We start from the raw sequence: 25,738 nt of genomic DNA, 5'->3' as shown, positions 1-25,738 counted from the left end.
CGTATGTAAGTTGCTTCAGTGCTATATTTTGTAATGAATGTATGTTTAAGGCTTGTATGAGTAACCTGTATTGGTTTGTACTGAAAAATAAACATGAAATAAAATGTATGCTCTATAAGGATATGTACATGTACAACTGGAGAGAATACCACATATGTTACTCCAAAAATGTTCGTTTGTACCGTTGTTCATATTTGTCTGCATATTTGGAAAACTGTTTTCATTCATTGCACCTTATCGTCCTGTGCGCCTTATACACTGGAAAATCCGGTACACAAATTTCAAATAATCTTTTCTCACTAAAAGGAATGTTACCGATCAAGAATATTTTTGTTACGTTGAATTCAATATGATAACACCCAATATTATACTAACATCATTAAATAACATGTAAAGGCATTTTGTGTGTTTTGTATGTCACTCGGACTCCACGCATCATTGGCCACCTGGGGGCAGTGTAATACAGATACGAGAGTTTCACAAAAAGTGATTCATTCAGTAGCTTTGCTTGCAGGGGATAAAGAATATATCCCTGCGAATATTGTAATCCGCCTACAATTGCTGCTTCATTGTATTAGTCCGCCTTATACACCGGAAAATATGGTACACTTCATTTTGTCAAATACCATTCCAAACACAGCGATTGACAATTTTTTGGTTTTAGCATTGTTCCTGAGAACCACTTCACTTCAGTGTGCTATGTAAACAAATCGGGGCCTCAAATTTGGACACACTGGACTGTAAATGGCCATAATGGCATTAAAATTAGTTTGGGTCAAATCAACTGTCACAATTGCTATTGCTGTCCATTCCCAATGTCATCCATCAAAATGCGTACATGAAAAAATGTACTTTGCGATTAGCTTTAGGTAAGGTTAAGTTAAGATGAGTCTTGAGGAAATGAGTCTGTCAACATGTCTGTTTGTGTGCATGTAAGTGTGTGTGCGCGCAAGTGTGATATGTCGATGTGCACAGAGATAAAGATGAGAGCTGTGGGAAGGGGAGGGAAGTGGAGGTGGGTGAGATGATCGCGGCACCGTGTGATGAGGTGGGAAACGGGTTGGGTGAGGGTGGGAGGGGGGGGCGACGCGGAGGGAAAGTGGTTGCCCGTGGATACGACCCCGATATAATTTGATTTGTGGCAGCAGGAAGCGACGAGAGAACGAGGGCGAAAGGGGAGGAGGAGGGGTGAGAAGGAAGCATGACAGATGCTGCAACATGTCAGAGCAGCAGGATGAACGAGGAGAAGGGCCAACGTGAAAGAAGGACCTCACACCGCGTTACTTCCTTTATTTTATCCTCTCGTCTCTGTCGTTGCTCGCCTCCTCAGCGTCATATAACGCAATCATTTGCTATCGCGCAGAGAGTGGGGGGGTCATTTGGTGAGTGAAGGGGAAAAAAAAATAATTCAAAAAAAAATTGCTGAAGGATGCCATCCGTTTGTGGACTTCATGCAATACAGACATTAAGACGTCCATTGACATAATGCGTCTAAAAGAATATCACTTCAATGAAATTGTTTTGAGAATGACAACATACAGCGTTGAGCAGCTTCGCCTGTGTCAAAATTTGTCGGATTGTGTGCAACATGGATTGCCATCGCCCTATTTCCTACTGTATTGGGTAGTTTGCTTCTCTCATGTTCGATCCAGGACAAACTAGCTGGACAGAAGGTGAAGAGCAGGTAACCAATGGCAACGGAAAAAGTTTAAAAAAAAGGATGGCATTGTTTTGTTTTTTTGATGCGTGTGTGCATGCGAGTGTCTTGGCAGAGTTCTGCTCGCGTGGCAGATGGATGAGGAAAACCACCACTGAGAGCTGCCGCGGACTCTTGTCGTTTTCCCGTAGCCAACGGCTCGCTAGTATTTGTTAGCTCGCGCGCGAGGTTGGAACGTCAACACGGTCAGAGCCGCCATGGCAACTGGTGAAAAAAAAGATTAGTATGTTTTTGCTTTGCTCGCTATATTTTTTTCAATAACTGGCAATTTGTATATATTTTTTTGCCCCTCAAGATAATGATTACATGCAATGAGCAGAACTTAATAATAATAATAATTCTTATTATTATTATTACTGTATAATTATTAAACTTATAATAAAGTAAAATAAAGTTTTGAAAGGCGTTTGTAAATGAAATATATATAAAGAAGTCCAAGAACTGCTCGATACAACAAAGAGTGCAGGAAGTACTTAACATTGAATGACTATGTCTTTGTGTTGTATTATTATTATTATTATTATTATTATTATTAGATGTACTTTTTTGTTGTTTTGACTTCAAAATGGCGCAGAGATTGTGGCTGCCTTTCCAGCAGATCCTGTGTTTTGTTTTTCTATTTCTTCCTTTCCTTTCTTCTTCCTTCCAAACCTTTGCTGCTGTGAAATGTAAATGCCTCCTCTGTGAGACTAATAAAGGATAATCAAATTACCATCTATCTAAATATGATTATACAACTCGGAATTCACAGTAAAACACCGTAGACTTCAAATATGGTAGGAATCATATTATTTTTCAGACAAGTTGGTCTTTGTGGTTTCAAACAGCCATTGGGAAAAAAAGTCTTCTTGAGAATTTTTGTGGGTCTGCAAAACTGACATGGTCATTTAATACTTTTCATGCACCCTGTAACCTTATTATCTGATTGGATTGGATTGGATTTGCCTTTATTAGTCTCACAGTGGAGAAATTTACATTTCACAGCAGCAAAGTGATGAAAGGAATGAAAGTAGAAAAACAAAATACATCAGCTGCTGGAAAGGCATAAGATGTCCATTGCAGTCAACGACGTCCCCGAAAGGATTCATGCAAGTGAGAAAGCTTAAGTTTTACAGTGCTTTTTGGTCGACTTGCGAAAATGGTCACACCTGTCAAAAATGTCAGACTTCCTGTATTTTTTGGGTATGACTTCTCTGTATGTCGACTCATGAAAGGGGTTTGACTAAAATGGCAACTAACACACTACTACAAGTCTTGCAACTCAGCTGCCTGTGAAAATTCAAGCAGTTCCCAATTTGGGGGTGTTCAACACTCTGGATCTGTTTTTAAAATTTGACAGAAGTTTGAAATAATTCCCTCATGGATGCCTAAGATTGGCCAGAATTTTGACTGCTGCAAACCAAAATGGCAAAAAAATAAATACATCAAAGTCAATTTTGTTGGGGCCATATATTTTGTACCAAAAGCTGACAGGTTTTCATAATAAGAAAATCACGTTTTCTGTAAAACATTTGTCTTTACAAAATGTCAATACTGGCTTGGAAAAAAAAACCCCAGCAATGCTTCACAGTGTGAGTAATGCTTGAAAGGAGAACAGAAAGAAGAAGAAGAAATGTGCAATTGGAGATACTGTCATGCTCCGAGCCGGGCCCACACTCGCGCTGGGTGTTTGTTTGGTGGAGCTTTTTACGAAACATCTCCCCAATCAACATGTGGGAGGGTGACGGGTCCTCTCATGTTCTCCGGCATCCATTCGATTCCCTTTTGTCGGTGTCGCTCTTCATTAAGCTCCAAAAGAAAACATGTTATTCTCTTGTTTTTTTTTAACAGACACCTGCAAATAGACGTGTGCCCTTTAAGAGAATGCCTTGACTTGGCCTCATTTCGACAGAGTAATCGTGAAGGGAGCCGTTAGTCGTTGGTGCGATATTGCGGCTGTTTGCCACATTTGGTGAATCATCAAATACGACTGAATAAGCCGGAAAAGAAGATTTTCACACACTTATGACACTCAACAATTTCAATTAACACACTATGTTAATTGAAATGTAAGTATGTGAGGGAGTACTGAAACACATACTCTCATTGGTTTCATAAGAAGTCCAAGATGGCGCCCGAGTAGGCAGCCGTCAGCAAGTGCTCTCATGAGCCTTGTTTTTTTTTGGTTGTTTTTGTCTTGTTTTGTGTTTTCTTTTGTCACTTTGTGTTGTTATGCATCGTGTGGAACGGATACAGATTGTTTTTCAGCATTTTTGACCACGACATTCATCAAGGAGGAGACTGTGCTGAGCGGTTGCGCCTTTTCGGCAGCATGAATATGCCAGTACTGTTTTTGAATGGGAGGAATGTCGGAGCCATTCGACTGCCATCGCTGGACACCAAAGGGGCCATTGTGCTTTTTTGTGCCTATAATGGGCAGCATCTGCACAGCCCCGCTTTGTTTAGCGGAAAGGTCAGTGCTGTTGGACAGTCTGCGGCTGGATGGATGCATGGCTTGAGGAACCCGCGATAAGAAGAAAGGAGCGTCAGCGCAGAGCGCCGATGCGTATGTGGAACTGTTGCGGCTTGGAATTGAAGCAGATTTATGTGGAACAGGAGATGTGAGACAATCTCTTTTCGTCAATGGATGCTACAGCTGCGTGTTTGCTTTCAACATTTAGCTTGTAGTCGACGTGTACATTCCACCATGATGTCCCTGATCCACTGGTGGAAAGACGCTTTGATCCTCTTCTCTTTCATCTAGAACTGCTTCATGTCATCACAAAGAGGGTACAGCAAGTCCTGAAGAATGAATGTCTCTCTGTGTCTTTGTTTTGTCATATTGTCTCTATGCTGTCATATTATTTGTTATTTAGTTTTTTTTTGTTCTTATGACTTCGAGACGGCGCCGCGAGAGTGGCTGCCTTTCCAGCAGCTCATGTATTTTGTTTTTCTACTTCCATTCCTTTCATCACTTTGCTGCTGTGAAATGTAAATTTCTCCACTGTGAGACTAATAAAGGCATATCCAATCCAATCCAATCCAATAACAATCTCTCTAGATGTATATAATAGCACTATCAAAGACATGTCAGCAGTATTGACATATATTCTTTGTCCTCTGCCAAACAAAGTAAGATTACTATGGATTAGTGAGATATCCGCATATGTATCGGTATACAGTGATACCTCGGTTTACAAAGGCTTTAGCTAACAAACTTTTCAACTTATGAACATTAAAATTGCGAGAATAATCTTGGCATATGAACTAGTTTTCGGGAAACGCACGGAGTGCCACAATGGCTGGCGGACCAGTTTTCGGCGAAAGAACACCAAACCACACGTCCGAACAGCGCCACCATGGCTGCCGGACTACTTTTCCACAACCCCTTTCTCTAAGTGCATAGTGGTTTGCTATCGAGTGGATACTTTAGCTTATTTGGGACCGAAAAAAAACCCACCATATAGGCTAGTTTTCAGCCGAAGAGGACACAAAACAAAATTACGGTCGAGCAGAAGGAGATCACCGAGGAAAAAGGAACGAGGTGTGCGTTTGTGTGATATAGCGTCCCAGTACCGAGCATTGATACGTGTGGCTAAGGATGTTTCTGTGTTGTCCAAGCAACGGTGTCAGGCAATAGAAGAGGTTGAAAAACTTCTGTTGATCGATGAAAATGTTTCTTCAGCCGTCATCTGTACTTCTTTGAAGGTGTCGGACGTTTCGCTTCTTATCCAAGAAACTTCATCAGCAAACTAAAGTCTTACTGGTAGTTTAGGCCCTATATATATATCCCTACTGTCCAGACATGGCGATGCCGGACTCAGCTATGATAAGTCCCTGCTCTCAGGTTGGGGAGAGCAGGGATGAGGTGATACCGGAGGAAGTGGGGCAATCAGGCCAGTCGTTAGTCAGAACAATAGGAACAATCAGTGGAGCTGCTGGGAGTAGTCCTCTGCTTTTTTTAAATTAAGAAACTACCTACCACAAATGCTCCCTTGCCTAATTTATGGTAAATAACCCTTGCTGAAGATTTTGCTCCAGCTGTCGTTTGTCGTCATGGTGCACAATGCAATGTTCGCATTGTGTTGTCTGCTCAAAGCTACGTGGACTCCTTTCTCAGCGAATTTCTCTGAAGTACACTTTTCATTCAGGGTGTAGTCCAAAGCAGGCTTCTGATTGGCTGCCGGTGCAGAGTATGCGAGGTGCAGAGTATTGCCAAACGAACGTTCGTTTTGAAAATTGTGCGCCCGACGTAAAAGTTGTACGCCCCGGGTCCAAATACTGCTATTATACAGTCCAGTTTAATTATTTAATTACAATACAATAATACATTTATTATACATACAATAATGTATATTTTGTGTAGTTTTAAGGCGTATTTAGTAGAAAATTATGTTTCATGGGGACCTGGAAATGGATTATTCTCATTTTTAATGGTTTCCTATGGGAAATTAATGTTTGGAAGACACACTTTTTGCCTTACACACACTTTGTGGGAACCAATTAAGTTCGTAAGCTGAGGTTTTGAAGTGTCCTTGAGAACTTTGAAAAGGTGCTTAAAATGTAATGTATTATTATTATTATTAGTATTATTATTATTATTACGAAGCCACCACAGGTGGCTGAGGGATGCACGGCAGATCTTCAACCTTCCATTTGATTCATTCCTGATTTATTCCGGGAATTTCACAATATCCTGACTCACCCCAGGGTCAATCAATCCATCCAGTGAGTTCGTCAAACTCTCCGCTGGACACCTGATATGAACTCCGGATGCATCAACCGGACCGCAAATCGCTCCACTCACATCCGAATAAGAATCCTTGATAGCCTGTGGGTGTCATTTGCACGCCTTTATGGAAATACAACCTGCTGGGATTGATGAGGAAGAAATAAAAAGCAGAGGATAATTCCTCCCACCGGCTCTAAAAAGCCGGCGGCCTGGCTTTTTATTTTATTTACTTTGTTCTTCATCTCCTCCGCCGCCGTTTTGTTGTTCCCCCGACTGTGGGCTGCTGGAGGTGGCCATGTCAAATCTATTACTCGATGGGCTCAATCGAGCGAAGCCCATTTAGCAGGCGACTTGTTTTCGATGGATCATTTAGCTTTTCATCCTGGATGACAATATGCTCCCGATGTAACCACGTTTCCAACAAGTTGGGAGATACCCCCTCTCCTCCCATGATGGTCTACGGTTTCTCATGAGCCTTGTGAGGGAGGAAAATAAACTCGGAATGTCGTGTTGTGCTGATACTGCTGAAGAGAATGCTCACGTGTTGTTCAAGAAACACGGGGTGATCGCAACAGTGCATGCTCCAGTGGGAAATGTATTCTTCTATATTTCTATTTTGTAGCTCTTTCGGAATTGCCGTTGTTTGTCTTTGTTATTATTCTTTGGTTTAGGAAGTTATTTGCGCTTATTGACATGCAATTTAGTTGGCAAGTGGCTACCGAGCTGTGGTAGCAAGGTAGGTGTGTAGCTAGCTAGGTAGGTGGGTAGCTAGCTAGATAGGTGGGTGGCTAGCTCGGTAGGTGAGTAGATAGCTAAGTAGGTGGGAAGTTAGCCAGCTAGCTAGGGAGAGACAGGGAGAGAGAAACAAAGAGAGAAAGAGAGAGAGATACAGAGAAAGGAAAGAGATAGACAAATAGAACAAAAAGATAAACAACACAACAAAAAACAATAACAAATAAATAAAATGCAGATGGGAACCTGTATGTGACAATCCAAGAGTATGTGGAGGGTGGAGAATCGCTTTGAGAGATGTTGTTTCAACCTTTTTTGGGGATCAAATTGAGATCTAACTTTACACCACGTCTGCGCCAAAGCTTCTACCCCATAAAGCCCATCCGAGAGGGTTCACGGAGCACTAACCTGTCTGTTGCGCTCATCAGTGATCCTCTGAATCTGAATCTTTTTCCTCCCCATGTTGATGTCGTTGCGGCGGACGTCGGGGGAGGGGCTCACGGTGATGGGGACTGAATCTTCTTCCACTTCCTGCTCGTTACGTTGAAGCACTTCCTGCTGGACGCGGGACGAGCCGTTTATTTCGTGATGATGACGACGGAGAATGAACAGCGGACCGGCGAGCCTTCAGATCATGGTCCTCGTTTCCAGGGCGGCTGTGCCCTCGCCTTCACCTCAGCTGGACGGCTCCTGGAAAACAACACACGGCCATTCAACACACAGGGAGTAATGTGTTGGTGATGGTGCGGGGGCAGCGGTAGCAGCGGCGGCAGCGGGGGGGTTACTCGGTTTTGCAGACCGTGACCCATTTTAGGCCACCACAAACACCGTCTTTGCTTCGACCCAGTCGATAAACAAGAGAATAAATGAGGCAGTCATCAAATCAGCCGCACATGAAACAAGTCGAGCTGGGGGAAGGGGTGGTTTCAGTGTGGGGGGGGGGGTGATTTTGTTACTACATGGAGAGCAGGAGGCCCTTGGCGGCCCGGCGAGCGGGGAGGCTGTGCTGTGTCAGCTTCATTAGAGGCATCACCGCCACATCACTGATCGGCCGGTCACCCACGGCAACCGGCTGCCCGGTCGGGGCTGCCAGGGACGCCGGCCGATGCAGAGGACGGCGGCTGTGCAGTCTTTTGTGTGCGCGTGCGCGCTTCTGTGTGTGTGTGTGTTTTATTTGGTTTTTTATTTGCTCGGCTTGTTATTCTTCCTCGAAAGAAAAAAATATTAATTATACAGTGTATTTTTTTTTTGTTTGTGGTCTCATAAGAAAACTTGCCCCACAAAAAACTATGACTTTCATGTAATACTATGACTTAATTTCTAATGTAACAAAAAGAGACTTAAATCTCGTAATAAGGATGAAAATGAAGTTACTTTTTACACTATGCTTTTTTCCATGAAACTATTACATTTATATAAAAAAATAATTTAATTTTCAAAATATTCCATTTCAATTCAAAAGAAAAAAAAACGACGGGATGTGGAAGAAAATGAATGGAGAATAAATATTTATCCACCCTTTGCCTAAATAAACGGTGCTTCCGTCCAAGCGTGTAAGTAGTAAAAGTTGCCGGTTGTGGTCGGGAGAACGTTCCTAACGTTCCAAAGTCGAAGAATGCGGGCAGTGTTGCTTCAAAGTTATGAATGAATGAGCAGACGGCGTGACGCCGGGAATGCCGAGGGAAACCGGGGCCGCTTTTGGGCGCCTTTGCTACTATTTGTGGCTGCGAAGTAAAAATAGCCACCGATAAATAAAGACATACTGTATACGCAGGCATGCAGACGGTGTGTACGCACGAGCTACGATGACGCTGCGCCAGTTCGCCGACATTGTTTGCGTTCGCTGCCGACCTGCCGGCCTACATTGTGAGTCTTGTCATGTGGGCCGAGGCCAAATTCAATGGCGACTACTGTACCTGCAAAGCTATTATTTATTTATGTATTTATTTTAAGCTTACGTGCAAATACAGCGGCCCAGTGATCGAGTGGGTTCCATGGCGTGTTTGATCCCAGCTCCTGGGTAATGTTTTCACGCTCTCCCTATGCCTCCATGGTTTTTTTCCGGGTATTCCAGTTGTCTCCCATATTCCATAAACATGCATGGCAAGCTGACTCCAAATTGTCCCTACGTGTGAGTGTGAGTCTCTGTGTGCAGTGCGATTGGCTGGGAACCGGTTCAGGGTGACCCCGCGCTGTCTACCCAAAGACAGCTGGAGTAAGCTCCAGCACGTCCGACAGCCCTTGTGAGGATAAAGCGGATCAGAAGATGGATATGCAAATATATGGATATGATTTTAAATTGTAAGCTGAAAATATTGCGATACAATCCAATACAATACATATTGATGTACAGTATATAGTGCATTAACAACAGCTGAAGCTGGAACAAAGCGATTAAGATGGACAGCTGTCATATACAGGCTATTGATCTAACGTATGATCAAGAAACATGCCTCACCTTGTCATATTACAAGTTCTACCCTTTAAAACAAATTCCAAATTAAATTCTGTTGTTTTAAAACCTAAAAACTAAAATCGGACCAAATTATCATGATATGACTTTATGTCTCGTCTGTGTACGCTCTCAGTCGTACAGGAGTGGTCCATCAATGAAAAGGTTTCTTCAGCCGCCATCTGTACTTCTTTGAAGGTGTCGGACATTTCGCTTCTTATCCAAGATGCTTCGTCAGCGAACTAAAGTATTCCTGGTAATTTTGGCCCTATTTATATCCCTACTGTCCAGATGTGGCGGTGCCGGACTCTGCTATGATTGGTCCCTGCTCTCAGGTTGGGGGAAGCAGAGGACTACCCCCTGCGGCTCCACTGATTACTTCTATTGTCCTGACTCATTACTTCTATTGTCCTGCCCGAGTATCAGGTCTACATCTGGCCTGATTGCACCATTTGATCTGGTATCACCTCATCAGCATAACTAAGCCTATGTTGCCCACCCTCTGTTGTACAAACGATTCAAATTCACCCTCACCCCAACATGGCGGTTTAGTGAAGGATTTTGCTGTTTTATGAGAATAGCTTCTTTTCCTCCCCTTTCAAACCATCTATTTTCTTTCGTTAAGATTTTAACCTCATTGTCATCAAATGAGCGGTTGCTAGCTTTTTACTGTACTGCCGATTGAGGCCCACTAGTATTATCCCTGCGATGTTGATAGTGTTTTTGTTTAGAATTTGTTTAGTCTCCCCAATGTACTGCTCTTTACAATTTCCATTCTTTCAATGTACTGAATAAACTACATTACTTTGTTTTTCATTTGGCAGCCTATCTTTTGGATGCACTAATTTTTGCCTTAAAGTGTTTATCGGTTTGATAAACTATATCTATATCTCATATCTCTTTTTGTTTAAAAATCCGATTTGAATGGCGTCATATTCAAACTTAAAAAAATACATAAAAGGACTGGCGTAACAATAACTAAAGTTTCAAACGACAATACAAACTGTTGGAAATCTGAGTGCAAGCTCCACTGACTTGAACTGCTGATGAATTATGCACTGACGGAAGCCAGTGAGGGAGTGAGGCGTTTTGGTGCTAATTGTTTTCCTGATGAACAACCGGAGGCTAGAACTTCTAAAGCGAGATGTCGAAACTGTCTGCAACATTCTTGTTCAATTCTGCACCTCTGCACTTGCGCACAAAAAAAAAAACACAATTTAATTGGGTAGGTTCCTGTCCCTGAAAATAAAGGAGGGAATATATATATATATATATATATATACATACACACACACACACACACACACACACACACACACACACACACACACACACACACACACACACACAGTAAAGTCTCGATATAGGATCGGATATATCGATAGTCCGGTTATATCGATATTTTTTCCAACTCCTGAGAATATCGATATAACGAGACTTTACTGTATATAAGAAAAACAAGTAATTTGAAAAAAAGGTTAAATCCTATTCATGAATTATTTGCTGTAGAAGTTTTGACTCCTCTTCAAATGATCTCCTCATTTCACTATCCTCTTCTAAACTCGATAGTGAATTCTACCTGTATCACATCATTAGCGTACCATGTAAAATAAATACATAAATAAATAAATAAAATATTAACAAAAATAATTAGTTGTTAGAGTAGTTGTTGGTTGAGTGTGTGTGTGTGTGTGTGTGTGTGTGTGTGTGTGTGTGTGTGTGTGTGTGTGTGTGTGTGTGTGTGTGTGTGTGTGTCATTTCGACAGTCAGTCGCAGCCAGTCGAGAGCAGAGTTGGAATTGAAAGGCCGACACAGGAATGCTCCATTCCATCAGAACATCCTTATTCACCTGATGTGATCAAATCGCAATCTTGTTACTCTTCACAAGCGACCTCTGATGTTTATGCCTTGAGTGGTGTCGCATCAGAAACATAAACATGGATAATTAGCCGATCTGCGGCGGACCTAGATAGGAACCCTGGGGGATGCCTTGCAACATGAAAAGTGTGTTACCTCAAGAGAGTGCGTGGACATTTTGTGAGCGGACATAAAAGGAGACGTGACGCGGCTGCGCTCTTGAGAAAATGAAAAATATCTGAGGTGCAGCTACTTTTGATGAAAAGTACATCGTCCCTATGGAAGGACTGGGCAGAAGAAGCAGTCAGGAAAAAAATACCTCCTCTGATTTCTGCTCCTTCAGTGGCAATGTTTTTTTTTTTTTTTTTTTTTTTTTCTTTCTTGATTTGAAGTTTTGTCTGGTGGACTTTTGACACCGAAACACATAACAACATCAGATTAGGAGTCGACAAAACAAGTGTAAATTAAATTCAAGACCTCATTTTCAGTTGTATTTTTAAATAAGTTTTTTTTTTGCAATAAAAGACTGTGTCTTGAAAAATTAATGCTTTAATATGATTGTATAAAAATCCACAAAGGACAATGAACCACGTCACATGCTGATGCTTCTTCAGCAAACTAAAGTCTTACTGGTAGTATCGGCCCTATATATATAGTATATCCCTATTGTCCAGACACTGAATACTACCAGTAAGACTTTAGTTCGCTGAAGAAGCATCTTGGATAAGAAGCGAAATGTCCGACACCTTCAAAGAAGTACAGATGGCAGCTGAAGAAACTTTTTCATCGATGAACCACTCCTGTACGACAGAGCTTAGACAGACTTATACAACAGAAAATACACTAACTATATGGATCTGAAGATTTAATTATTGTTTTTGAAATACTAAAAAGCAAAATCCGAGGAAACGCATCCGCTAAACTCAATCAAAGGCAGGGGCGGGAATAGAGGGGCATGCTAGGTCGTTGCCTTGGAGCCGCCTGTCACACAGATTAGCGCTAAAAGAGCAGTTCGAGAATGTTGCATGGCGGCATCATTATCCCTGACATCTGTTGCTGCATTTCAAAGCTTCAATCTGTTCTATGTGGTGGAGCTGAAATGGCCGCGAGGGGATGGTTGGGGGTCTTGGTGTGACTATTATATTTACTTGCCGTCATCACCTGCCGGACGATGGGAAGCCGGAGGGTAAGTGAACCAGATCGAGGTGGCCGAACGGGTGACCTTATCGCCGACGAGCTGCCTCTGGCCTTCGCTTTTCATGTTGGTAGAAAATGGGTAACCGTGACACGCCGAAGTCAGAGCAAAACAATCACGGCGGTTTGTTAGACGCGAGTGATTCAGCAGAGTATTCAAATGCTGGTCATCCAGATTTGACAATTTGCAACTATTTCCTGCATGGATCATTGAAAAGTCAGCCCAATGAGCAAATTTCCTTAATTTGAATTCAGATTGCATGCTTTGCTTGTGCTTCCATTCGAAACAGAGGACTCCGGTTCTTTGTACTGATGGTTAATTCTTGAATGTGATTTCACACCACCGACATCACCGTAGAACTACAAACAAGTATAAAAATATCACTATTATTTACACATAAACATTTGGACTTTACATCAATTAAATTAAATGTATGCAATACAATCGTACAAACCACTTTGCCCGCTTTCACTCCGAAATGGAAGTTTTGATTTTCGTCCTTTTCATCTTTTCGTTGTCAAACAATACAGCGATAAAGCATGTTCATTCGCGGTCTTCTCAGTGACAATGAAATCTAAAGTAACAAAGCTCGGAAAGTAAAGCCTGTACCGGAAGTGAGAACAAACCAATGTGATGAATGTCAAGAAAATAAAGCACAGCCATCTGCTGGTCAACTATGGGATAGCAGTAATAAACAAATCTATCAGCAGCATTTACATTGCTGAAAAATATTTTTCCAAGGTCATTCATCATTTGCAAGTATTTATTGTGAAAAATTGAGATTATTCCCCAATTTGTATTTTACCTATTTTTGTTCAAGGATAAGCAGTCAAGAGGTGTATTTAGTTAGCTTAGTGGTACAGTTTTTTGGACGACTTTCCACTCGCTACGCTTCCCTGCAAAGCAACATCGTGCCATCCATGCCACCTGCGATGTAAAAAAACCACAAACTGGACTAACACGCTCTCATTCTGGAAATACGACAGCTAGACAATGACAAACGAGTAGAAATGTAGTGGTTGATGGGGAAAAAAAAGCTTTTGTGTGGCTTTTTAACTGATGATAAAAATAGACATGCTTCCCCTACGCAATGTTCATGAATATCCTTGATAGTCGTGTTTTTTGTGAGCCTCAAAATTGGGCCCCTTTCAGAGATACACAAACTCTGACTATTTCAGGGAAATATAAGTAAAGTCTGCCACTAGGTGGCAGAAGTGAATCCTTAACACATTGTCACCTGCACACAACGAACCTATGTCGAAAGAGTTAATCTGAGGGTCAATGAAAATGAATAAATCACAAGGTAGAGGAAGGCAAATGACAAATATTCCTGTTTGGAGAAATACTGTATTTATTCGCGTATAACACGCAAACTTTTCTACCTAGAAAAACTCAAAGTTTGGTGCGCGTTATAAACGAGGCCCGGAAAAAAAATATCATATACGTACATGTATATTTAATGCTTTATCCCTTCCAGGAGGGGGCAACATTTCCATGGCTATCTCCATAGTCGCTGTTGTTAAGATTCAGTTTCAATTCTCGGAAGGACCCAGATCACTCCATTCCTTTTTTTTTTTAATTGCAGGTGGAGGTGATTGGAAGTGGGGGGTAAACAAATTTGCCATCCAATTCGATTGCTGTGTTTTTCCAATAATACTGTATCACCAAACATAGGCACTAGGTCTAGTTTCCAATTCAGTGTTTAACTCATTCACTGCCATTCCCGAATTTATTTGGGTATTGAAAATATGACGTAGAGCGCCATTCCCGAATTTGTTTGGGTTTTGTTTTTTCTTGCTGGGGTGCCGATAAAACGCTGGCCAGACCTCTAGCAATTTGTTTGGGTTTTGTTTTTTCTTGCTGGGGTGCCGATAAAACGCTGGCCAGACCTCTAGCAATGCATTTCCCTTTTCCCCATGTTAGCGCTTTGTTCCAGCTTCAGCTGTTGTTAAAGCGCTATATACGTAAACAGATTTTTATGTATTGCATTGTATTTTGGACAGCCGTCATTTCAAGTTCAGATAACTCCAGACCCATATAATTTAGGAATTAACTCTTTCTGATGAAAGAAGAGCGTTTAAGGTTTCTTACGCTGCATTGAATGTTTATGTAGTCCTAAAACTCAATATTTTGTGGGTCCTGGAATTTGAGTCACAGTGACAAAAACCCTGGCACTAGAGTAGACACATTGTTGCACGTCGGGAAGTGAATGAGTTCAATAATGGACAAAAAAATGTTTCTCCCAATTTATGAGTGGTCATTTATTTTTCAATTATCAATTCTTGAAAATAATCAGATTATTTTTTTCTGGTCCTGCAATTTCCCCAGCGCCCTGCATAAATGCTATGGAAATGATAAACCTTCAAATAATTAAACTTCCGCCACATATTCTGGTGTCAAATGGAATAATCCCATTGTTATTTGGTGGTACCATAATAAACTGCAGTATAATACCCGTGCAACAACCGTGTGCATGTGCTTTGATTCATCAAACTATTTAATCAAGTAAGCATGCGCTAAACTACAACAAATGGACGTCATGGGCAACGTTATGAATAAAACGGTGACAAAAATAACCTGCCTGCTTTGTTTTTTTTCCAACTGAATTCCTGGGTGAAACCCTTGAGTATCTCCGTAAAGACAATGGCGAACCTCTGCGACGCATCACAGGCGAGTGGCGCCGCAACAAAATGCACATGTCCATTGTTCGGCACAAGCATGACGACTGTAGTACGACTATGTAGTTTGACCTGTCTGGTTACATCAGCAATAAGAAGCAAAAGAAGACTCGGAGGCACACCCATCACGGCGTTAGGTGCGACATCATTGTGAAGCGGGCAAACAATGGCGAGAAAAGTGTTTTATGGTTGGGGTGGGCATTGTTCCCGTTTGTGACTTTGTCTTGGCACTGCGCGACTGTTTATAAATAATGTCACCGTGCCAGAGTAATTAAAGTCACTTCGCATTCAACGAGCAAATGGAACAACTTTGTTTTCAATGGCTATTCAGAGTTCAAAGGGGGATGAAAATATTTGAATTGGTGATTGGTTTGCTTTCAATGAGTCATGCAACAAAGAAAATATGATCTTTCCTCAGAAGTCAAATTATTTAGCAAAGGTGGGATGGGAGTAAGTCAAGGGTGGTTCGGAGCGCATGTGTTGAGCGCATCAACCTCACAGCGCAATTCGCAGCTCCGGTGTCTCTGTGTGGTGTTTGCATGTTATCACTTAGCGTGCGCAGTTTTTCTCCAGTTATTCAAGAGATATTCCTGTACGTGCCCAAGCTATTTTTTAAACCATGTCTAGTATGTCACCCTCACAGGCTGTGGGGTTTTTAGCCTTCCTGTGTGGAGTTCACATGATCTCACCGTGCCTGTGTGGATTTTCTTCGGGTATTCCGGTTTACTGCGACATTCGAAAAACATCCATGGCAAGTTAATGAAACACTCAAAATTGCCCCGAGTGTGTGATTGTGAGTGCAAATGCTTGTTCGTCTCTGTGTGCCTTGCGATTGGCTGATCGGTACAGGGTGTTCCCCTGTAACCACTGTGTGGATCAGTGGATTGTAAAATGGATGCATGGCCGATTGAATGGGAGTAAGTCATAATTGAGTCTCTATTCCTCAGGAGGTGCTATGACATTTCCACACGGCTGTCATCGAATCAATCCTGTCTTCTTCCATCACGGTTTGGTTCGGAGCCGCCACAAAAATGGCCAAAATCCGACTTCAACGGACAGTTAGGATGGGGGAAGAAATCATTGGCACCGCCCTACCCACTCTCGAGGACTTGCATACTGCAAGAACCGAAACAAGGGTGAGGAAAATCCTAATGGACCCTCCGCATCCTGCTCACCACCTTTTCCAACTACTCCCCTCAGGCAGGCCCTATCGATCGATGCGCATCAAATCCAGCAGACATTTAAACAGCTTTTTCCCCCAAGCCATTAACTCTATAAACAGTCGCCCAAAATATAACTGTATAGTGCCTCTTTGCAATTATTTTCATGATGATACGAGTGCAGCGTGTTCTGCTGGAGACAAACTCCTTGTGTGTTCTACATACTTGGCAATAAAGATGATTTTGATTCCGATGTCTGGGGTCATTGTGGCAAAAACTGAGGCGAATTAGATTCTCCACCAAATGTTAATCAAGTCGATTGATTCAAAGCAGATGTTTTTTTTGATGGGATAGTTTATCCAGACATTGGCTGTTCACTGGCAGTGTACGTGCTCTGCAGTCTTACTTACATTGCGGTCTGCAATGTAAGTAAGAATGTGTAAGTAAGGCCTTTTAAAATAATAACAAACCTGGCAGACAATTCGGCAACTGCGAGAGCTTTGCAAACCAGTGCCACTGATTGCATGCGGTCTATGAAGCGATTGTTGTCGAGATGAACTTTGGAAACAAGCATCCGCCAGCTGCTTGGAGACCGGTCCGGCTGACCGCTTCCTACCGTCATCTAAACAAAATATGGCGTCAAATCAAATGCCAACTGGACAGGTGACACCAAGCCTTGTCGATTAAGGGTGAGAACTGTCAACAAGGAGTTTAGTCCAGAGTTTCCCAACCTTTATTGAGCCATGGCTAGAGATGGATTGCATAGCTGAAAACCATAATCAAGGAAGATACTGCCATAGTATTTCAAAATAATACTTTAAGTATACAGTATTTTAGTACAAGTAGTTTAGTTCAAGCAATTCCGCCTTAAAATGTATTAGTATTATTATTATAGTGTGAAATGTGTGGATGAATTTAAGATAGCGGTTAGCTTCACGCCTCACTAGCTTTTCTTTTTTATATTTTTTTCCTAACTTTCTATGCAAAATGATATGTCCTAAAGTATGCGGCCAACAACTGTGTGCTAGTAAGAACTTGATTCATATCACAACACGCATAGATTCGGCAACACGTGTTGGTTTTAACACCTGTCGCAGTACAGCATATGTCCCTCCAATAATACAAGCGCAGCAAACTATTTGACCCACGCTGGAAAAAAGGTAAACCATGTCACAGATTCATGCATTTTAAATTAAATATGATCATATGATTTCTAACTACAAGAAGACCTCAATTAGTGAACAGGGACACGGATCTGCTCCTCCCGCTAATAATTCATGCTAATAGCCACCTAGCGCAATTGAAATGGAATGACTCGCAGTGAGCTATCTGTTCGCTCGTTTGACCTTGGTGAAGATCTAAGTGCCTTTCAGTTAACTTGAATGAAACTTTAGCGACACAATGTCAACATTTATGCCAAGAACACACTAAGATGACCTTCCTCAGCTGCCCACTAACTGGCCAACCACATTTCACTGTCGAGAATTGGGATCTGCTTCAAGCTATGGGTGCTTTGTATTTAGAGATCTGAATTTTATTTATTTCCATTGACAAAACCCAGACCGATTGAAAAATGAAATGAGTTTTCTGAGATCACGACTTATGATCATACATTGGATGCAGTGGTTCTGACTTCAATGCTTTGCGGATCTGCTAGCAAACGCACCATAATTCACGCAGGGGGAAATGAATCAACACAGCGTCACAGTGTTGGTTAGCATCACGGCAAACTGCCGAGAAAGAAGAAAACATATATTTGTGCTGACTTTTAAAGGTAAACAACGGTGCCTATACAGGTGGCGGTGAGCCCACCAATCATGAAGCTCGACACATTAATAGCCTTGTGAGGCAATAGGGGGGTTTGGGGGGGAAGAACAGGTGCGGGCGTTACGAGGCCCACTGTCGCGCGAGCTAGCGGGGCTGTAAATCTATCCCGAGACATATAACCCCACCGCCGCCTCCCCTCACCCTTCAATGATATCCTCCCAGCAACGACCCCTTGTTGCAGTTCAGCAGCTGACGATGGCCTCTCCTGGCCGTCTGTCAGACGTAGGAGTAAATCACATTTGTGGAAGTCATACGTAAATCTCTAGTCTTAACCATCAAGTTTCAAAGTAAATTTGGCGGCAGAAATCAAAGCTTATCAATTCAAAGGGAAAAAAAATGACCCTGGGTTCAATGCATCATATGTCGTACAATCTTGCTCGGTCACGGCATATATTTGTAACCATTTTGAATGCAGTATCTGTCAAGTACTTGGTAGCTTGAGATAGCTGTTCTAACATATTCACAATTCAAATAGCTTTCGAGAAGTGAAATTGAGTCTCATGAGAATTCAGTCAAAGTCAAGTCAAGCCAAACAAGACCAACATTGGCGAGTTATGTCGGACTTGGGTTCTTCCCTTGTGTTATCTACTTTGTCAAATTCTCCCCGCTGAGAGCTTGAATAACAACAGACAACCTCAATCAAATATCAAATAACAAAATAAACCAACCAACCAACTAGAGATTGTCCTGAATTCGAACTTGGACCAAAACCTTTTAGTTCCCAACCTGATGTCCCGACCTGATCCAACTTTTTTTGTTATTTTCACCATCAGACTTCTGTATTGTCCTTTTTAAAATACTAGTTCACATTGAAAATCTTACAAATGAAAGCAAGACAACAGACAGTTTTTGAGCGAGTTACTGCCTTGACAAATTTTCCCTGTTACTTTGTAGTTGACTTTTTATGACTAGTTATGATTAAGTCGAAAAATGTCGCAATCGAAAATAAACTGGCCTTTCTTTGAATTGACCTCGCTCAGGTCTTCAACCGCTCTTACCGTGGGAAAACCTCGCCGGTTAAAAAGCAAGGGGGTAGTCCAGATACGGGTCTAAGATGGCTGCTAGCGTCCCTGCCGCAAAAGAAAGGAAGGTCGACGGAGCGCCGGCACGGTGGCTCAAACAGAGAACGTCCAAGCGACAACTGCTGCTGGAACACCCCCCATTGCCCATATACCCAACCCCCACCAAGTTATGGACACCCAGAAACTACCCTGCTCACTGAACACCCTTTAACCTGACCCCATCCCTCCTCCTAACACCTCACGCAAACACATGCACTCCTCGACTGCCCCCCCCAACCCACTGCTGCTGTCCTCCCACGTCGCCGATGTGCTTCTGCATGCCTTCAGTAACTGCCGTGGTTTGTCAACCCTCAATGTTCTACAATGACATCAGATTTATATTTTTTTAACTCATTCACTGCCAGACGTGGAAAAATGTGTCCACTCCAGTGCCAGTGTTTTTGTCATTTTCACTCAAATTCCAGGACCCACAGAACATTGAGTTTTAGGACTGAATAAACATTCAATTTCAATTTCTCCACTGTGAGACTAATAAAGGCAAATCCAATCCAATCCAATCCAATCCAATTCAGTGTACGAAACCTTAGAATCTCTTCTTTTGTCAGAAAAGAAGAGTTAATTCCGAAGTTATATGGGTCTGGAGTAATATGAGGTGCAAGTGGGGGCGGCTGTACAAAAGGCAAATGCTGCCCCCTTGTCCTTCAAAATAAAAGTCCGCTTTGAAGACTGTAAAAGGAGCGAGTGAGTTCTTGCGAGCAAAAACATTGCCAGAGGTCTGACCAGCGCTTTATCAGCATCCACCCGCAAGAAAATTCAAAACCCAAACAAATTCGGAAATGGCGCTCAATGTCTTATTTTCAATTCCCGAATAAATTCCTCTTCCATTAGGCCCAATTTATAGAGCCCGTCGGGCTCACCCGTCTGCTTTTGTCCTTTATTTCAGAGCAGCCTTTGAGGTCGAGTTGATCACTTTACCGCATTTTAGTGACCAAACTTCATCGTGTTACACTTTTTTAAGTCCAGAAATTTCCATTTCAGCACATCCAGTCCAACACTTTAAAGCATTTTATAGACGCGAAACTTAATCTTCAACAGACGTTGAAACCGTCTCGTGAGATTAATCAATCATGCCGCAATGTTTTGAACTGACAAAATATGTTTTTAATGTTCGCCGTCAAAATGTCACTCAGATTTCATACATTACTTTGCATTACTTAAACCAAAACAATTTTTATTGAAACTTTACTTTAAAAAATGACATTTCATATACACGGCGGCCCGGTAGTCGAGTGGTTAGCACACCGGCTTCACAGTGCAGAAGTTGCCGGTTCGCGTCCCGGTCCGGCCTCCCTGTGTGGAGTTTGCATGTTCTCCCTGGGCCCGCGTGGGTTTTCCTCCGGTTTCCTCCCACACTCCAAAAACATGCATAGTAGGTAGATTGACCATTCCAAACTGTCCCTAGGTGTGAGTGTGAGAGTGACTGTTGTACGTCTTTGTGTGCCCTGCGATTGGCTGGCAACCAATTCAGGGTGTCCCCCACCTCCTGCCCGAAGACAGCTGAGATAGGCTCCAGCACCCCCAATAGACTCATCAACCCATCTGTCTGTTGAATCAATTTCTAGAGTTGAGTTTATGACTCTTCAGTGTTTTTAAGACCCAAAAAGTTTGTAGGTTTACGTTTTTCACCCCGAACTAGCGATAGAACCCCTTTAAGTCGAGAAAACACCGAGTCTATTTTTAACTTTGGGTGAAACTGTGAACAAAGTTAGTGGTAAGAGGGTGAAAATAGGCTAAAAAGTGTGTGTGTGTGTGTGTGTGTGTGTGTGTGTGTGTGTGTGTGTGTGTGTGTGTGTGCCTGCCTGTGCGTAGCTGTATTTGTGTGCGCGTGCGTGTGTGCTGTTGATTGAGGAGCAGGATATAAGCAGCCTCCATGCCTTTTTTCTTCACTGGCCCATCAACAGTCGTTCTATCCCCCAACACACACACACACACACACACACACACACACACACACACACACACACACACACACACACACACACACACACACACACACACACACACACACACACACCTATACATGAATAAAATATATACTTGCAGATGCAAAGGCAAGACTATGCATTAATGAAGTATAAGGCAGCATTGATAGATTATTTTTTTCCAAATCATGCACCAAACTTTAAAATAAGTCCCCCTTACATCTTTGAAACACGTCACCTTGTCACAATCTGACCCTCACTTTGAATATTTGAACTGTGCGGTCCTCACTAAGACACCCGGACAAGTGTGCGCACACAGACACACACACACAAAAATGGCATACATACTCAGCTGCTGAGAAAGTTGTCCAAACACATTGCTGATGTCTCGCGCCTTTTGGCCAAATGACACAGGAGTGGTGATGGTGGGTGGATCCATTTGAATATGGATAATGTTGATACAGATGTCGGCAGTGACGAAGATGAATACCAGTGACGTGCGGTGAGGTTCATGGCTGGTGAGGCACTGACATCATCACAGTCAGATTTACAAACATGAACTACTTTTGTTTAAAATGTAATGTAAGCATTTTTATATAAACTGTAGCATGGAAAAAAAGAATAAAAAAAAACGGGATTATCGTGTTACCTTTACTTATAAATGAAGTCCATGCGCCGCTCCTTCTGAAGAAAGGCATCAATAACTTGCAGTTATTGATGCAACAGTTTTAAAAGTCTCTCTATTTCTTTCAATTTAGATATGTAATCCTCCATTCTGAAAATAAGGCCAAGCAACACGAACAGGGTGCAAGTATCTGAAAATGTCTCTGTTTACACAAAGCAAAGTTTTTCTTTTTTTTATTACTACCGACCGCAATGTGACTTCTAATCTTTTTTTTTAACATCAAACAAGTCATTAATTCAATTTTAGGAGTCTAGTCTATCACTTTTCATCGATTTAAGTGACACAAATAAATAAAATAAATATATGTCATCCCTGTTTTACATTTTCTTCATCAAAAAAAACGGTTTCTTTAGTCTGAGGCATCTTGTCAATCACCGAGTGCTTTCAAGTCACAAAAGGCATTGTTTTAGATGCCCCCCCCCCTTGTCACACCCCACATCAAATCGAGCTTTTATGCCAACTGTGGAACTTAAAAGACGTTAACTTTTGAGCGTGTTCAAGGTATACGCAACGGGATGTTGTCATAAAAAGATTTTTTAATGCGTGTTCTTTTACATCAAACTACACGTTGACGCCATCTCAAGTCTAACGATTGCATTGGGCAAAAATCATCAGGTATGCCGTGAGAAATTTACCCACTTCAGGAGTCGATAAATTATTTCATGTTAAGTGGTGGTGCTTGAGAAACACCAGGAAGTAAATGAGGAAGGGGGTTGGGAGATAAGGCCCCTCATCACAGTTTGTTTTTGTTTTTTGTTAAGTACTGATGTAGATGTTTCTCATCATCTGGCACGTTTTGGGGGAGGAGGGGGTGGGGTTGCCTCCCAGCAGCCCGGCGTTATTTCTCCATATTAGTTAGTGCTTCCAGACGCGACCGACTCTTGGAATGTGGCCCATGGGGGGCAGTGGCACAGACGCGACCGCTTGAACCCCTTTCGGATATTCGTGGCGTTGTGTGGAAAGTCAATGACGCGACTGTTCCGCCCGCTGCCCCCCCCCCCCCTCCCCCCGTTTCCCACACCCTCCCAGCCCCAGTGGAGACTTCAAGGTCATGACAGGGCACCAGGCTGAGAGTTTTTCCTTGGGAAGCCTAGTGGCCTTTGCTTGCAAAAACTCACTCCTTTTACAGTCTTCAAAGCGGGACTATTATTTTGAAGGATAAGAGTAGTTCCTGGGTCATCCGGAAATATTTGGTGACCGATCAATCCCGTATATTTTGTCCATCGAGGCGAAGCCAAGCCCGCCTTTCCTCACAAGAACTCACTCACTCCTTTTACAGTCTTCAAAGTGGGATTTTTATTTTGAAGGACAAGAGTAGTTCTTGGCTTATCCGTAAATATTTGGTGACTGATCAATACCGCTTATTTTGTCTGAGGCGAAGCCAAGTCTCCTTTGCTCGCAAGAACTCACTCACTTCTTTTACAGTCTTCAAAGCAGGACTTTTATTTTGAAGGACAAGAGTAGTTCCTGGGTCATCCGGAAATATTTGGTGACCGATCAATCCCGTATATTTTGTCCATCGAGGCGAAGCCAAGCCCGCCTTTCCTCACAAGAACTCACTCACTCCTTTTACAGTCTTCAAAGTGGGATTTTTATTTTGAAGGACAAGAGTAGTTCCTGCCTTATCCGTAAATACTTGGTGACTGATCAATACCGCTTATTTTGTCTGAGGCGAAGCCAAGTCTCCTTTGCTCGCAAGAACTCACTCACTTCTTTTACAGTCTTCAAAGCAGGACTTTTATTTTGAAGGACAAGAGTAGTTCCTGGCTCATCCGGAAATAATTGGTGACCGATCAATGGTGTTCGTCCTCTTTGGAAAGAGATGACCATCTTCACTGGAGTGGGGGGTGGTGAAGATGACTTGCGCGTGAGTTTGATTAAAGTGAAGTAGAGTTGCGCAATGTCGTCTGCCTCACTCTCTCGTCCCAGCCCGCCAGAATTCAGTGGCAAGACAGAGTCAAGACGACTGGGGATGGGACGGGATGCAGTGGATGACCACAGTGTTCTCACTGTGCCCTACTTGCGCTCCACAACGCTTTGCTGGGCCCACCTTCATGCCTGTTGAACCAGTCTAGTGGTTTCCTCCACGCAATCTGCTGGGTCCAGGCTTTACATGCGTAGGTAGACAAGCCCTACAATAACCTACTGTCTATGTGGCATGCTCACTTAGACATGGAGACTCGTGGTGGCTGGGACGCCTAACCCCATCACAGATCAAACACACCTGCCAATTGCCTGACCGATCAATACAACCATTTTGTCCATCGAGGCGAAATTTGGGGGGGGCAGTGCTTAGCGCGTCAACCTCATTCTGGAGAAATGGTGCGGGTTCGATCCCCTCTCTAACCTTCTTGTGTGGAGTTTGCATGTAAGCCCTGTGACTACGTGGCTTTTCTTTGGGTATTCCACTCTCCTTCCATATTCCAAAAACAGGCATGGCATGCTCATTGACCACTCTAAATTGTCCCAATGTGTCAGTTGGGTGCAGATGGTTGTTTATTTGTGTGTGCCGCCAATTGGCTGGCAACCACTTCAGGGTACACCCCGCATTTTACTCAAAGAGAGCTGGGATAGGCTCCAACACGGCCTGGCGACCCTTATGAGGTCTATCATATTTTTATTGCCTGCAACGACTTCAGGAGTGGAAGTCCATGCTGTATGAGAACTATCTAGTACAAATGCCTTTTTTCCCATCCTGCGATGTTGGCCAGCGGCCCGAAATGAGGATCTGTGATCCTTCCTCCGCTCTCTCGCCGAGCCAAGTGAGGACCTGCCAGGTTGAGTGGGGGAGGCAGCGGAACGTTCTTGTCCAAGAAGGAGAAGGGAAATAAGAAAAGGAGGAGAACACTGCAAAGACGGCAGCCAGTCGGCCTGCAGGCGCATGTATTTAAGTCGAAAGCTGAGCTTCGCTTCCCGTGGCTGCCAAACGCCATCCACTGTGTTTGTTTGTTAGTGTTGCTTTACAAAGAAAAAGAAGTCACGCTCGTTTGCCACAAATAGGCGTGGAAATGAACACGACGCGCTCCCAAGGCTTTGACGGCGTTATGCAAATTAGCCTTCATTCTCCCTCCCTGGGGTGGATTGGAGAAATTAGAGGAAAATGACAAAGATTTCCTCTGCTCTGACCTACATTGTGTGGCAATTGTACACATTCTCTCCAACACGTTTGACAAATCCTGCGGCGTAATAATGAAAGCGGGACATGTCGCAAAAAAAAACTTCCTGGAAGCTGATCAATCTTGGGGAAAAGCTGCATCACAAGTTGAATTTATTATTATTACTTTCAAAATCATGATGAATCAAAAAACACATTCTGCCAAACCACATCACCAACGTTGATGGGACGCTTGCTCGCTTTCAACATTCTGGTGAACCACACTATCGAAACACACCGGTTTCTTTTTTCTTTTTTTTTTTTTCTGGGGGGGGGAATTGAAGCTGTCTAAACCCGCAACAAAGCGCTAACATAGAAAGAAGGGAAATGCTGCCCCCTTGTGGAAAAGAACATGGCCAGAGGCCATGGGCAGCGCTTTATCGGTAACCAAGTATGACAAAATAAAACAGAACAAATTCAGGAATGGCGGTCTATGTCATATTTTCAATTCCCAAATAAATATGTGAATGGCAGTGAATGTCTGACATTTTGTCTGTGAGCCTTAGAATATTTCATTTGCTGTCGTGAATGAACATACAAGTGTACTGAATATTTTGATTTGTGCG

At 42.7% G+C, this 25,738-nt stretch overlaps 1 protein-coding gene and 1 long non-coding RNA gene across 6 annotated transcripts in view; one reads left to right on the top strand and one right to left on the bottom strand.

The window, feature by feature from the left end:
* mef2d (myocyte enhancer factor 2d) overlaps positions 1–25,738 on the bottom strand; it is a 100,090-nt gene that overhangs the window by 43,625 nt on the left and 30,727 nt on the right. For 4 of the 5 annotated variants that reach the window (XM_088998028.1, XM_088998023.1, XM_088998026.1 and 1 more), the window contains exon 2: positions 7,569–7,850. In XM_088998028.1, coding sequence (XP_088854154.1) covers positions 7,569–7,622 — 54 coding nt within the window. In that variant the 5' untranslated portion in view covers positions 7,623–7,850. Of the gene's footprint in view, positions 1–7,568; positions 7,851–19,327; positions 19,493–25,738 lie in introns of those variants that run through there. The other variant, XM_088998024.1, reaches the window with a different exon arrangement.
* On the top strand, positions 12,519–16,749 carry LOC148896353 (uncharacterized). The gene is made up of 3 exons (XR_016115329.1): positions 12,519–12,655; positions 15,986–16,093; positions 16,290–16,749. It is a non-coding gene; the product is annotated as an uncharacterized LOC148896353 (long non-coding RNA).

The sequence above is a fragment of the Hippocampus bargibanti genome, linkage group LG06, assembly GCF_051943395.1.
Source record: "Hippocampus bargibanti isolate YZ-2025 linkage group LG06, ASM5194339v1, whole genome shotgun sequence".
NCBI classification, from domain to species: Eukaryota; Metazoa; Chordata; class Actinopteri; order Syngnathiformes; family Syngnathidae; genus Hippocampus; species Hippocampus bargibanti.
This window is presented reverse-complemented; position numbering and strand designations above follow the sequence as displayed.